The sequence below is a fragment of the Eulemur rufifrons genome, chromosome 5, assembly GCF_041146395.1.
Source record: "Eulemur rufifrons isolate Redbay chromosome 5, OSU_ERuf_1, whole genome shotgun sequence".
Lineage (NCBI taxonomy): Eukaryota > Metazoa > Chordata > Mammalia > Primates > Lemuridae > Eulemur > Eulemur rufifrons.
Genome location: NC_090987.1, coordinates 44658389 through 44671357, shown reverse-complemented (window position 1 = coordinate 44671357; position 12969 = coordinate 44658389). Strand labels below are relative to the sequence as shown.

Genomic DNA, 12969 nt, shown 5'->3' with positions numbered 1-12969 from the left:
TGTCACTCTAACGGGCCTAGACTAATAAGCTCTATTTTTGTTAGGATATGCCCAGAAAAGGCTATCTCATGTATATTTCTGGGGTTGTAAACTCTTTATGGTACCTGATGTCTCTTTCAATTTTATTAAATGCTATTTGCTTTGCCTAATTCTTCTTGGCTTACTGGAATGTGTTCCAAAAGTAAAATTTTTTTTTTTTTTTTTTTTTTTTGAGACAGAGTCTCACTCTGTTGCCCAGGCTAGAGTGAGTGCCGTGGCGTCAGCCTAGCTCACAGCAACCTCAAACTCCTGAGCTCAAGCGATCCTCCTGTCTCAGCCTCCCGAGTAGCTGGGACTACAGGCATGCGCCACCATGCCCGGCTAATTTTTTTTCTATATATATTTTTAGCTGTCCATATAATTTCTTTCTATTTTTTAGTAGAGGTGGGGGTCTCGCTCTTGCTCAGGCTGGTCTCGAACTCCTGAGCTCAAACGATCCGCCCACCTCGGCCTCCCAGAGTGCTAGGATTACAGGCGTGAGCCACCGCGCCCGGCCCAAAAGTAAAATATTTTTAATATAAAAATTTCTTTTAAAAGAAATTTGTGTGGCTTTTACATTGTTCTTTTCAGACCACTTTTACATAAATAAATAGCGATGGGTCAAGACGATGTATCCTTTCAAATTGGACAAATAAGAACCATTCCCAAGCATCTGATTTTCCCTTTCCTAAGGGAAAGTTTGCCTTTTGATTTTCCTTTATTAAGAAATGGAATATTTTTTCCTAGGTACCTGCCTTTCTCAGGTATGTTTTTCTTCCCTTGAATGAGGTTGTATGCCCGAGTAATCCTCTGGAAGAGAGATGATTGGAGTAAGGAAAACCTTAAATTAAAAGATGTAGCTGGCCGGGCGCGGTGGCTCACGCCTGTAATCCTAGCACTCTGGGAGGCCGAGGTGGGCGGATCGTTTGAGCTCAGGAGTTCGAGACCAGCCTGAGCAAGAGCGAGACCCCACCTCTACTAAAAATAGAAAGAAACTATATGGACAGCTAAAAATATATATAGAAAAAATTAGCCGGGCATGGTGGCGCATGCCTGTAGTCCCAGCTACTCGGGAGGCTGAGACAGGAGGATCGCTTGAGCTCAGGAGTCTGAGGTTGCTGTGAGCTAAGCTGACGCCACGGCACTCACTCTAGCCTGGGCAACAGAGTGAGACTCTGTCTCAAAAAAAAAAAAAAAAAAAAGATGTAGCTATGTGGAAAAATTGTTACATGTCAGAGTTGGTGGTAAAGCAGAGTATGTTAAAATACAAAGGAAGAAAAGTAATACTAAAAAAATAGTGAACTGGTTTTCTATTGTTTGTAGTCCAGCAAATTAAGTGATATGAATATTCCCATTTACATTTAGTATCTATCCTGTTAGAACATTGAATTTTCTGTAAGAAGCACTTAAACTTATATGATGTGGTGCTTTATGCTTTTCAGAGTTTCTTTGTACTTTTCAGAGATTTCCACGTGCTATACCACATATATCTCACATCGACTCTGTGAAGTAGACAGGACAAGTGATAAGTTTCCAACTAAACATGAAAACTGGGGCCCGCAGTGCTTCTGAGGGATGTTTGCAAGGTTATATGGCAAGTTAGTTATATTAACTCTGCAAATTGAAGAAAACCAAAGGGTAAATTAATTAAAACCTTATTAGCATTAGTCTAACCTTCTACAATTCCAAGGTCTGTGTATGAATCGTAAACACATTTATCATATTTTTGTATCCCCACATCTCTACATCTTACGGATTCTAAGTAAAGAGAAAGTTCTCAGATAATTCCTGAGCCAAACCAGAAAATTAGTCCTGGGTTTTTAAGAGTTTAGGGTATTTTTTTGAGCCATTATCTCTTATCTTCAACTAATATTCTTATATTTTCTGTAATATACAGGGGAGTATAGTGGGAAGAGTTAGGGTTTGCTTGTTTTGACTCCAATTACTTACTACTTTTTTGACTTTGGGCAAGTTATTAAGCTTCTCTGGATTCTTGATTACCTAATACCTAAAATGGAATATTGCTATCTCAGATTTATAAAGATTGAATGAAATAATACAAAATGCCTTAGTTTTATTCTTTTAGTCTTTGAACCAATTTGCCCCTAAGGGATGTAAAAAGAAATTTTTAATCACAGTTCTCTTCTGTCTTTCCTCTATTCCATATTTAAATAGTAATTGCAGTAGTATATGGCGGGTGGCACTGGCAAATCTCCCGTTCTTCATATTTGCCTTTTAAAAGGGTTATCAATCATTTGGCCCTCTTCATTTTTATTGTTTATGCAATATGTCCATAGATTTGGGAGATATTTTAAAGCTGACAGAAATGTCATTGTTCCTGCCTTTCTTTGGTTTTTCCTTTCACAGAGGGTCTTCAAATGCTTCCTTAAAGGAAGAAGAATGTAAGGAGCCTTTACTCTTTCATTCCGGGGATCACTACCCCTTATCTGATGGAGATTGGTCCCCTTTAGAAAAGTAAGTGTCTTTGAAATTTCTCGGTTTCTTAAAGAGGAAGGGAGGATATATTAACTCATTTTTATGTTATTTGACAGTAATGCCTATTTCCCGTTTCTTTCTCATAGCAGAGTCACTGAATGTTTCTTTTAACATAAATATGAATCTTTTCTCTCAATAATTATTTGTTCCTAAACGTGATCCAACTTACTGTAACAGTGTTGGCTAGTTGTAGATCTGCATAATCAGTATAGAGTTTGGCCATCTACAATTCTTAAATTCTAATCTTTTAGTGTCAACTATTGACTGTAACTGAATAATGCAGTGAAAAAAATGTGTAGTCAATAATGTTTATTCTGCAGTCAAACCCTCAGGTGTTAGTTATGTTAATTTACCTGCCTTGATATGTTTCTTTTTCTTATATTTCTTTTAATTTGTCAAGCTCAGCAAGACTGAAGGTTTCCTGACTTTCAGGTCATCGCATGTCTTTGTTGTTGTGTTTGCAGCACCTATTCCCAGGCAGCATGTCCTGAGAGTGATTCAGAGCTGGAGGTTAAACCCACCGAGAGCCTGCTCAGGTCCGAGTCTCACATGGAGTGGACGTGGGGCGGGTTCCCAGAGTCCACCAAGGTACGAGGGTGCACTTGCCTGTGGACTGTGTCTGCTGAAGAGTCCCTCCGCCCAGAAGTAAAGGAGCAATTTCTCACTGAGCTCTTTTTAATATAAATGATGGTAGTGCCCTCATGTGGCTATAAAAGTAAATCCAAAATCAACATTTTTCATGTTTGTGCTATATGTTTGCAACAGAAGGAATCAAGTAGTATTTTGTGTTTCTATGTACTGAATAATATTGATAAATAATATAAGGAAATTTTTAAAGTTTTTTTTTTAAATTCGCTTCTGAAGGATACCCACTTCTACACTGTGTTAACAGAGCCTTGAGTAGTCCAAGCAGGGCTAAATTTTCATTCAGTTTTCTCCCTTAAAATGAATATTCTCTACCTCTTAGTATCTGAAAATTGTCATATTTCCTCACAGTCTTCTCCAGTGTTTTAACTCTTCATAGTAGAACAGTTATAACTTCTATAAATACCATGATATTGAACAAAACACAGTGAGTTTTTTCCCACTTTATTATGAAATATTTCACATATACAAAATAATATATATTTTTTTTTTTTTTTTTTTTTTTTTTTTTTGTTGAGACAGAGTCTCACTTTGTTGCCCAGGCTAGAGTGAGTGCCGTGGCGTCAGCTTAGCTCACAGCAACCTCAAACTCCTGGGCTCAAGCGATCCTACTGCCTCAGCCTCCCGAGTAGCTGGGACTACAGGCATGCGCCACTATGCCCGGCTAATTTTTTCTATATAGATTTTTAGGTGTCCATATAATGTGTTTCTATTTTTAGTAGAGACGGGGTCTCGCTCAGGCTGGTCTCGAACTCCTGACCTTGAGCAATCCACCCGCCTCGGCCTCCCAGAGTGCTAGGATTACAGGCGTGAGCCACCGCGCCCGGCCCAAAATAATATATTTAATGAATGAGATAAGTTACAAATACAATGAAAACATTTACCAGCTTAAGAAATAAATTATAACAAACACCTTGAAAGTAGTTTAATTTTTAAACAATTTAACTTTTTAGGTCAGCAAAAGAGAGAGATCTGACCATCATCCCAGGACAGCTACAATTACACCATCAGAAAATACCCATTTTCGGGTAATTCCCAGTGAGGACAACCTCATAAGTGAAGTTGAGAAGGATGCTTCCATTGAAGACACTGTCTGTACTATTGTGAAACCCAAACCCAGAGCCCTGTGTAAGCAGACAAGCGATGCCACTTCTGCTGCAGAACTCCTCCAGCCTCCTCTTGAGAATCCTCAGATTTCATCTATGTTAGATGCGGACCACCTTCCCAGCCCATCCTCCATGGAGGCTGCTTCAGAATCCAAACCAGCAGCCAAAGTAGACTCCCCGTCGAAGAAGAAAGGTAATCGTTTGTTTAATTTGGCATCAGGTACTCTAAATTTAGATGGTAAATTATGTCAGTGTTTCACATGATGTGTGATGGCTACCTTTATGTTTGTATTCCTGGTCAGAACCTACCATACTTTCTTACACTCGTTTGTTGCTGCGGCTTCCCCATTGGGAAGTCCAGTTGAGGCAAGGCTCTAGCCTCCTCACTACTGCCTCTCAACTGTTGCTACTCAGTGTGTTCTTAAGAAGCATTTATTGAGAAAATAAATGAGTTTTAATCAATTAATGAGTAAAAGTAACCACTTTATTTGAGGCATGTCAATAAAGTGAAGTGGAATCCTAAACAGAAAAAATTAGAATAGAAAAAATATTTTCACTTGAAACTTACTTAGTTTAGTTGAGGCCAAATTAAATATTTTGCAATGATATGCGATAAAAATAAATGTATGTTAATTATTAGTATGTGCTCTCTTCTTTCACTGATTATTTCTTTCTAAATTAGGTAGAGAGAAAACAGGATCCAACTCTTGGCTCTGCAGTGCTGTCTCTGTCTCACTTTAAGAACACAAGTTTAATCAGAATATTCTTACTATTTAAAAATATAAAGTTAGCCGTTGATACTTAGTGCAGTGAGAGCTAGAACCCATACACTCTCTGAACACGGGCCTTGGATCCTACCTATAGGGAAGTGTGAAACCTTACCTAAAGTTAAACTTCTTCATACTTAGCCAATCACCTACTTTTATTTTTTTTTTTATAATTCTAACACCAGAGGTTAGATAATTATGAACTGACAGTAAATATCCACTGCAGGTGTGGACCTTCAAGGTCACTCAAATAATTTATCTAAAATAAAAGAGTGTCACTGTCAAGGGATTTGTGGCCAAATCTGACCATTTAGCTGACGGTGGCTTAACTCAGCACCTGCTCTTTCACCAAAGGCCTGTAACCATTTGTTCTGTTCTAAGAAATGTTAATGCAGCACGGTGGCTCACGCCTGTAATCCTAGCACTCTGGGAGGCCGAGGCAGGTGGATCGCTTCAGGTCAGGAGTTCGAGACCAGCCTGAGCAAGAGCGAGACCCCCATCTCTACTAAAAATAGAAAGAAATTAGCTGGCCAACTAAAATATATATAGAAAAAATAATTAGCAGGGCATGGTGGCGCATGCCTGTCGTCCCAGCTACTCGGGAGGCTGAGGCAGTAAGATCACTTAAGCCCAGGAGTTTGAGGTTGCTGTGAGCTAGGCTGATGCCATGGCACTCACTCTAGCCCTGGCAACAGAGCAAGACTCTGTCTCAAAAAATAAAAAAAATAAAAAAATAAAAATTAAAAAAAAAGAAATGTTAATGCAGAAAATCTAGTTCTTCTAGGATGAGTGCTTTGTTTTAGTGTAGGCAATAATGACCCCTGTTTGTAGTGCAGAAGCTGACTAGAGACAGGAACTCTGTTTCCACGAGTATTTTGGCCTCATTCTTTTTACCCCCAACTTTTTATTATGAAAAAGTTTATATATGTTCTCTCCACTCATACACATTCAATCTATTTGTTTATTTTGTTTGTTTGAGATAGTCTAGCTCTAGCTAGAGTGCAATGGCATCATCATAGCTCACTGCAACCTCACGCTCATGGGCTCAAGCCATCCACCTGCGTCAGCCTCCCAGGTAGCTGTGACTACAGGCACATGCCACCATGCCTGGATAATTTTTTTCTATGTTTAGTAGAGACAAGGGTCTCGCTCTTGCTCAGGCTGGTCTTGAGCTCCTGACTTCAAGTGATCCTCCTGCCTCGGCCTCCCAGAGTGCTGCATTACAGATGTGAGTCGCTGTGCCTGACCTACAGTTTTTTGCTATTGTAAAACATTTGAAAACAAGTTATAGGCTTGACATTTGCCCCCTTAAGTACACCAGGATACCCCTTCTAAGAACAAGAACATCTCTGCATAGCCCCAGTACCATGTTCATCTTAAAGAATCCACATTTACATTTCCTCAAATATACAAGAATATTTTTAGGTCATTTTTTTCCCCAAACCAAAATCCCATCAAGGTTCACGTGTTGCATTTGATTTTTATGTTTCTTTAATCTTTTTTTTAAATAGCACCCTACCATCTCTCCCTCTCATACAGCCCCACTTACCCGGTAACCCCTCTATACCCATGATAGTGACCTTTTAAAGAACCCAGACACTTGTCTCGTCATAGACTTCCTCATGTTCTGGATGTGGTCTGGTTGTCTTTTCAAGGTGACATCTTTGTATTTTCTTAACCGGAAAATTAGCTCTAGAACAGTACTGTCCAATAGAAATGGAGTATGTAATTTTGAGTCTTACAGCCACTTTATTTTATTTATTTATTTTTAAAGTAGCAGCAGGGTCTTGCTATGTTGCCTAAACTGGCCTCAAATGGTCTTCCTGCCTCTGACCCTCAAAGTTCTGGGATTACAGGCATGAGCCACCATGACTGACCAACAGCCACAGAAATGATAGATACTGTAACTTTAATATGTAATCAATATAAAAATTACTAAGGAGATATTTTGCATTTTAAAAGTGGTTTTATACATTTTTTTTAACACATTTTTCATAACCTTTTGACTAGCAGCAGTTTAAGTTGCTCAGTAGCTACATGTGGCTGGTGGCCACTACAGTGGGTAATACAGATCTAGAGGCTTCATTAGATTTTATTTTTTTAATAGGAGATTGCTTTATGGGTTGTATTAGGTACTTCATATTGTATCTTATGATGACCCCCTTAGTGATGCTGACTTTGGTTATTGTTTAAGGTGCCAGATTTATTGACCTGGCAGGCAAGGAAAGGATTTCTTTGCTTTTGTAAATATGTGGGTTGGTACTTGGGCACCATATGAATATTCTGTTCCCCAACAACCTTCCCTTCATGGCCTTCATTTACACAGGTGTTCGCATCAAGTTTGGTCATGCTTGTTCTTACCTATAAAACAAAACAACTTCATTAAATCTATTTAGGGGCTAAGATTATTTATGTAATAGCAAATGAAAGAATGAGTAAATCGACATGTTCATTGAGTACTGAACTTCTCTTCTACTGGCATGGACGGTTGAGAACCAGCACAACTAAAAAGGTTAATTGACACTTAAAAATAAAATCCTATTCAAATCATGGTTAGTCTTTCATTGTTTGCAGACCTTTGTGTTTTTTGCAGAGTGGTCAGAAATGAAGAATAACTAAATTCTTACCTCTGATTTTTTTTTTTTTTTTTTTTTTTACATGTAAAAACAGGTATTCACAAGAGAAGCCAGCACCAGGGACCTGATGATATTTACCTTGACGACCTAAAGGCTCTAGAACCTGAAGTTGCAGCTCTCTATTTCCCTAAAAGGTAGTGTGTTCCTTGTATATTAAAGGGTGGACAGCTCTGAAATGTTCTGGTTACTTCTAGAGCAGAACGTTACATCTGAGGGAAATGACCAAGGTGATGGTGTCCCTTAGCCATCATCTTTGTGGCTTCAGGTTTTGGAAAATTCAGAAATAGTGCATGTGTTGTTTTGACTGTTGGGATTTGAAATTAATAATGACCTATTGATGAATACATTTTCAATACAATGAGGAGAAAAACACTAGTAAACCTACATAAGGGCATATGAATTCAGATAATCACTTCTTATAGTCATTAATGCAAATTCAACGTGCTTGGGAAAGTTTTTTAGCATTTTTTTAATGTTTTACAAAGAATACCTTCACTCCTTTGGAGAGTTTGAGATCCCAGGCCTTTTCTGAACTCAGACCTGGGTCTAGTCTAGTGAGACACCCTTCCAGCAGGCCCACGTGCCCCACGCTCCCTGCAGCCACCCAGTTTCACATAGCCTTCCTCTCGGTCCCTCGCGGTTTTCCCATTTGACTAACTTAATATGATGCACTTGGACTGTCTTCCCAAGTTCATTTCCACTCTTAGGGGAATTCCATTGTAATACTCTGGTTACCAAAATCAACTGAACTTTATGGAAAGTAGACTCGAATATACTGAATCATAGGCACACATCATTAAACACTTCTTAATGAGTTTTTGAAAACATATTTCATTTTTTATTTGGAATAGAAAGATTGGATTGACATAAAGATATTTAAAATATAGATATTTGGGGGAGGTTCTTAAACTCTTACCTAGCTTTGTACCCTAAACTAGGCTCAAAATAGCTACTTCATTTGAAGTGATAAGTTGAATTTTTTTAAGGTAGGAAAACTGAAACTGTTTTTAACAATAAGAAAGTTAAAGTATAAACTGTCATAGAATTGTCACTTTTTTTATATTTTCCAACCTTAATTTTTTTTTTTTTTTTTTTTTTTGAGACAGAGTCTTGCTCTGTCGCCCTGGATAGAGTGCAGTGGTGTCATCGTAGCTCACTGCAGCCTCCAACTCCTGGGCTCAAGCGATCATCTTGCCTCAGCCTCCCAAGTAGCTGGGACTATAGGCATGTGCCACAACACCTGGCTAATTTTTCTACTTTTAGCAGAAACAGGGTCTTGCTCTTACCCAGGCTGGTGTTGAACTCCTGACCTCAAGTGATCCTCCCACCTCTGCCTCCCAGAGTGCTAGGATTACAGGTGTGAGCCACTGCTCCTAGCCCTTAATTGTTTATTTACATTGGTATTCCTTAGGAAACTAAGATGTCTTAGTTTCCCTTTTTAAAAATAGAGTAACTAATGCAATGGGATCTTTATACACTCTACTATGATTTAGAAGTGTAGGGTCACTGTCCACCCACTAAGCTTCCTACCTCATGAATTATTTCTTGAGACATTTCATAAGTACTTAAAAGTAGTGAGACTGTTTTATGCTTATAAGCATTTGTTTTGTCAGGGTCATTATCATCTTTAATACTAAATATCCAGTATTTGTAATTATAGCTAAACCTTAATATAAATTACATCACTCTTGTGGATTTGGCGACATGTTGAGTTAGATGACATCATATGTGCATAGATGTTGTTATTTGGTTGGAGTAACACTAACTAGCTCCTGTAACTGATGAAGATCTCATTGGCTTACCACAGTAGAAGTCTATTTTTTGTTCATGTGATAACATTCAGTGTTGGTGTTTGGGTGAAGGCCTTGCACACAGCGATGCAGGAACACAGGCTCCTTCCATCTGGAGGCTCCACCATGCCCTTAAGGGCCTAGAGTCCAAGGTTTGCAGGCAACAGGCAGGGAAAGGAGGGAGCATCGCACAGGAGAGGGCCCCCGGAGAAGGGGCCACACACCCCTTCTGTCCACGTCGACAGCTCAGTCATGCGGTCACACCTAACTGCAAGGGGGGCCTTTGCCATGTACCCTGTGAAAAGACTCAGGTGTTGTGAACACATAGCAGTCTTCCGACTGTGTTTTACCCAAAGGTTGGCCCAGCCCCTCCCCTCCCAGCCTCACAATAGGTTTTGCTGCTTTAACATTTCCAGTGAGGAGAACATTCCGTCTGTCTAATTATTCTCAATTTTGTGGAGTGAGTGTGTGCATTGCTATTAAGAGAAAAAATTTCCAGAAACCGAAATCTTTGGTTGGTTCAAATGCAAAACATAATATTTTAATAACTTTTGAAACTTCCTTCTGTTTACAGTGTATCTCTACCCTGCTGCCACCTGCTGCTCAAAGTTGAGACTTTTTTCCAAAAGATCCAGTAACTTCACTGGATCTCATATTGTTTTTTTAAATCAAACATTAAAAATACTAGCTTTTTTAATAAAATAAATGAGTTTGAAAATTCTAGAACAATGTCTCAAATGTGACATTAAATACCTATTCAAAGGTGTATAGTAGTAAACATTTGTGGCTAAGAGACTTAAGGTGCCATTTCCTTGTTCATTTTCTCTCAAATTTATTCTCCATTACAAAAGGTTTCCCTTGATCACCTGAAACCTGTTTCCTGTGCCTTACCATCTAGAAAAATGAAAATGTTGAATAACCTCATCTTTGGTTCTGGCCCTCACCTGTAAGAACTCCTGTAAAGAACAGTTTTCTTCCAGTTTATTTCTTAATACTTTTCTTTGTCTAGATGGGTCTAGCCTCCCGAGAATTTTCTCATGCTTAATTTCTCTTTTGTTTTTGTCTCCCAACCTTCTCCTGCCTTAATTTCTGCTTCGTTTTTTGTGAGACAATAGATGAACTTAGAAAAGCCTTGGTTTTTTTTTTTTTTTAAAGAACATAGCCAGGGACTATAGTAATTTTCTACAGGATGTATGTTAGTACCACAGCTTTTTCTAGGAAGTTAGGATCAAAAGGTTTGCAAACATCAGATTTTCTTAATTACCCTGTCATTTTCATCATGGAAATGTAAATAAATAGTTACAACTCTTTTACTCCTTTAATTAAAATCAGACAAGCCATAGTTGAAATGTTTGCATTATGGTGAATGACTGTAGTGATTCTGTAACATATTTACTATATTCCCAGTTAATTCCTCAGTAGCACTATGTTAGGTTATCTTGTAAGTCATTTATGATATGATTCTAAACCCTACCTAAGAAAAGCTTTGTCTGAATTGTGTCTATCTGCCCCTTTTTGTAGGGGTATGTTATTTGGTTTGAGCTCCCATAGAGCTGTGCAGTAAGCTAGGAGTATAAGAAGTTGTAATAAATCGTTTTCTCCCCCATCTGCTGTCCACAGTGAATCGGATCCCAGCTCCAGGCAGTGGCCCGAGTCCGACACACTCTCTGGCTCCCAGTCTCCACAATCCGTGGGAAGTGCGGCGGCTGATAGCGGCACCGAGTGCCTCTCAGATTCTGCTATGGACTTGCCCGACGTCACCCTCTCCTTGTGCGGGGGCCTCAGTGAGAACGGAGAAATTTCTAAAGGTGCGCTGGGTGGTCATGCTCTTCCTTCACTTCAGAGAGCAGCCTGGTCATCACTGGATTGAAACCTGCCATTTAGCTCTTTGGGGTGTTTAAATTGTTTAGTGATCTTGTTCAAGTAACAGGTATTTTTCTATAATGTCAGTCCCTTAGACCTTCATTTGAAGGACCTCTTCTGGTGTGGCTTTGGTGAGGGAGTGTGCCTTCAAGCTAAGAGGTTGAGCGTTCTCAGGCTGCCCTGTTTGCTGAGTGGCCGGGCTCCGGTCACACTGCGTCGGTTTTCTCACCTGTAAAGTTATTGAAATAGTTGTGGGACTGGGGTCCAGCTGCCCTCCTGGAAAGCACTGGGCCTTAGATAAGAGTGTAGGGCCCTGAAGTTAGAGAAAATTGATCGTTCACAGAAATGGTCTTTCTGGCAAAAACTAAAAGGATTACTTTCTGTATCAGTCTCGTGGGTTGGCCACAAGAGTAAAACTTGCTCAAGAATAAGGAAGGAGCTTAGCAGAGATAGTCGGGATGTGCCCGGGTGGGGCTGAGCAGCTGTGTGTGCATCTGTCCTTAATTCTTCAGCCTTTTTGGTTTTAGTTTCCTCTTTCAACTAAACTCGTTAGTATTGTCTCAGTTTGGCTGGTGGCCCCTGATTGATTTTCTTCTAAGGAGAGATTTTCCTTCCATGACTAGCATTATCATTTGTCTTCTTTCCTCCTAGAGGAGCTTGAAGGTGTGATGCGGCATCCTGGTAGCTAGACACGTAAAACTGTGTTTTCCTGAAGTTTTTCCGTTCTAGGGTCACAGGATGCTTATTATCCCTCTGTCTTCTCCATTTCTTCATTGTTTATTTGCTTTATATTTTACAAGAAATTAAGAGTATGTTATGGTTCCTCATAAGGACAAAATTAAATAGATCACATTCTTTTTATAATCCTCATAAACCCTCCATTAAAACTATATGGGAAGGCATGGAAAATATAAAATTTATACTTTTGTTTTAAATATTGGTATCTTAGTCTGGTAGAGTTAGTTATTGAAAGAGGCAGAAGTGGCAAGTAAAAGTCCATAATGACACATTACCTGGAAGAACAATCCAAGTGAGAAATTTCTCTGGTGGCCTGGATCTCCTAGAGTACAGGTTTAGAAACGGGGTATAACATTTATGTAAATTCTCATTCACTCAGCAAGAACTTGGGATTCATTTCCTGACAGATCCTGAGCTACATTCTGAGTTTATTTTTTTATTCTCCAAGCAATCGTAAGACGTTTTGTTTCTTTTCTAATGAAGCATGCCCTTAAAGCTGTAGGACCCCCATGAATATTCCCCAGTTATGCAGTTACCTGCCAGTAAAGTTCCTCTGCCATGTGAGAATGGAACTTAGAGTTTTCATTAGGGGAGTGTGTGTGTGTCTGTGTCTGTGTCTGTCTCTGTCTTCCCTTTCCTCTCTCTGGCCACATCTGTAATCTATTTTTCTAAAATTCTCTGGATATCCCTTTCTCCTGTCTGTTTGTGTGTTTGTTTAATTAGGGGTGGGGTGGTGAAAGAGGGGGAGAATAGAAAAGTATTTTTTCTTGTTGTGGGAAAAAAATGTCTGACATTTTGCTTTTGATGGCTATAAAAAAGTTTTGTTTTTTTTTTTTAAAGGATTTCTTTTAGCCTATCGTTTCTGCAGTTCAGAGAGTATAGTAATAATCTCATATGGGGATCTGTGTAA

At 39.1% G+C, this 12969-nt stretch overlaps 1 protein-coding gene across 4 annotated transcripts in view; it reads left to right on the top strand.

Moving 5' to 3' along the window:
- Nucleotides 1-12969, top strand: part of LPIN2 (lipin 2) — an 85965-nt gene that overhangs the window by 60598 nt on the left and 12398 nt on the right. For all 4 annotated transcript variants that reach the window (XM_069468540.1, XM_069468542.1, XM_069468539.1 and 1 more), the window contains exons 5-9: nt 2386-2493; nt 2979-3102; nt 4113-4458; nt 7703-7802; nt 11079-11266. In XM_069468540.1, coding sequence (XP_069324641.1) covers nt 2386-2493; nt 2979-3102; nt 4113-4458; nt 7703-7802; nt 11079-11266 — 866 coding nt within the window. The remainder of the gene's footprint in view (nt 1-2385; nt 2494-2978; nt 3103-4112; nt 4459-7702; nt 7803-11078; nt 11267-12969) is intronic.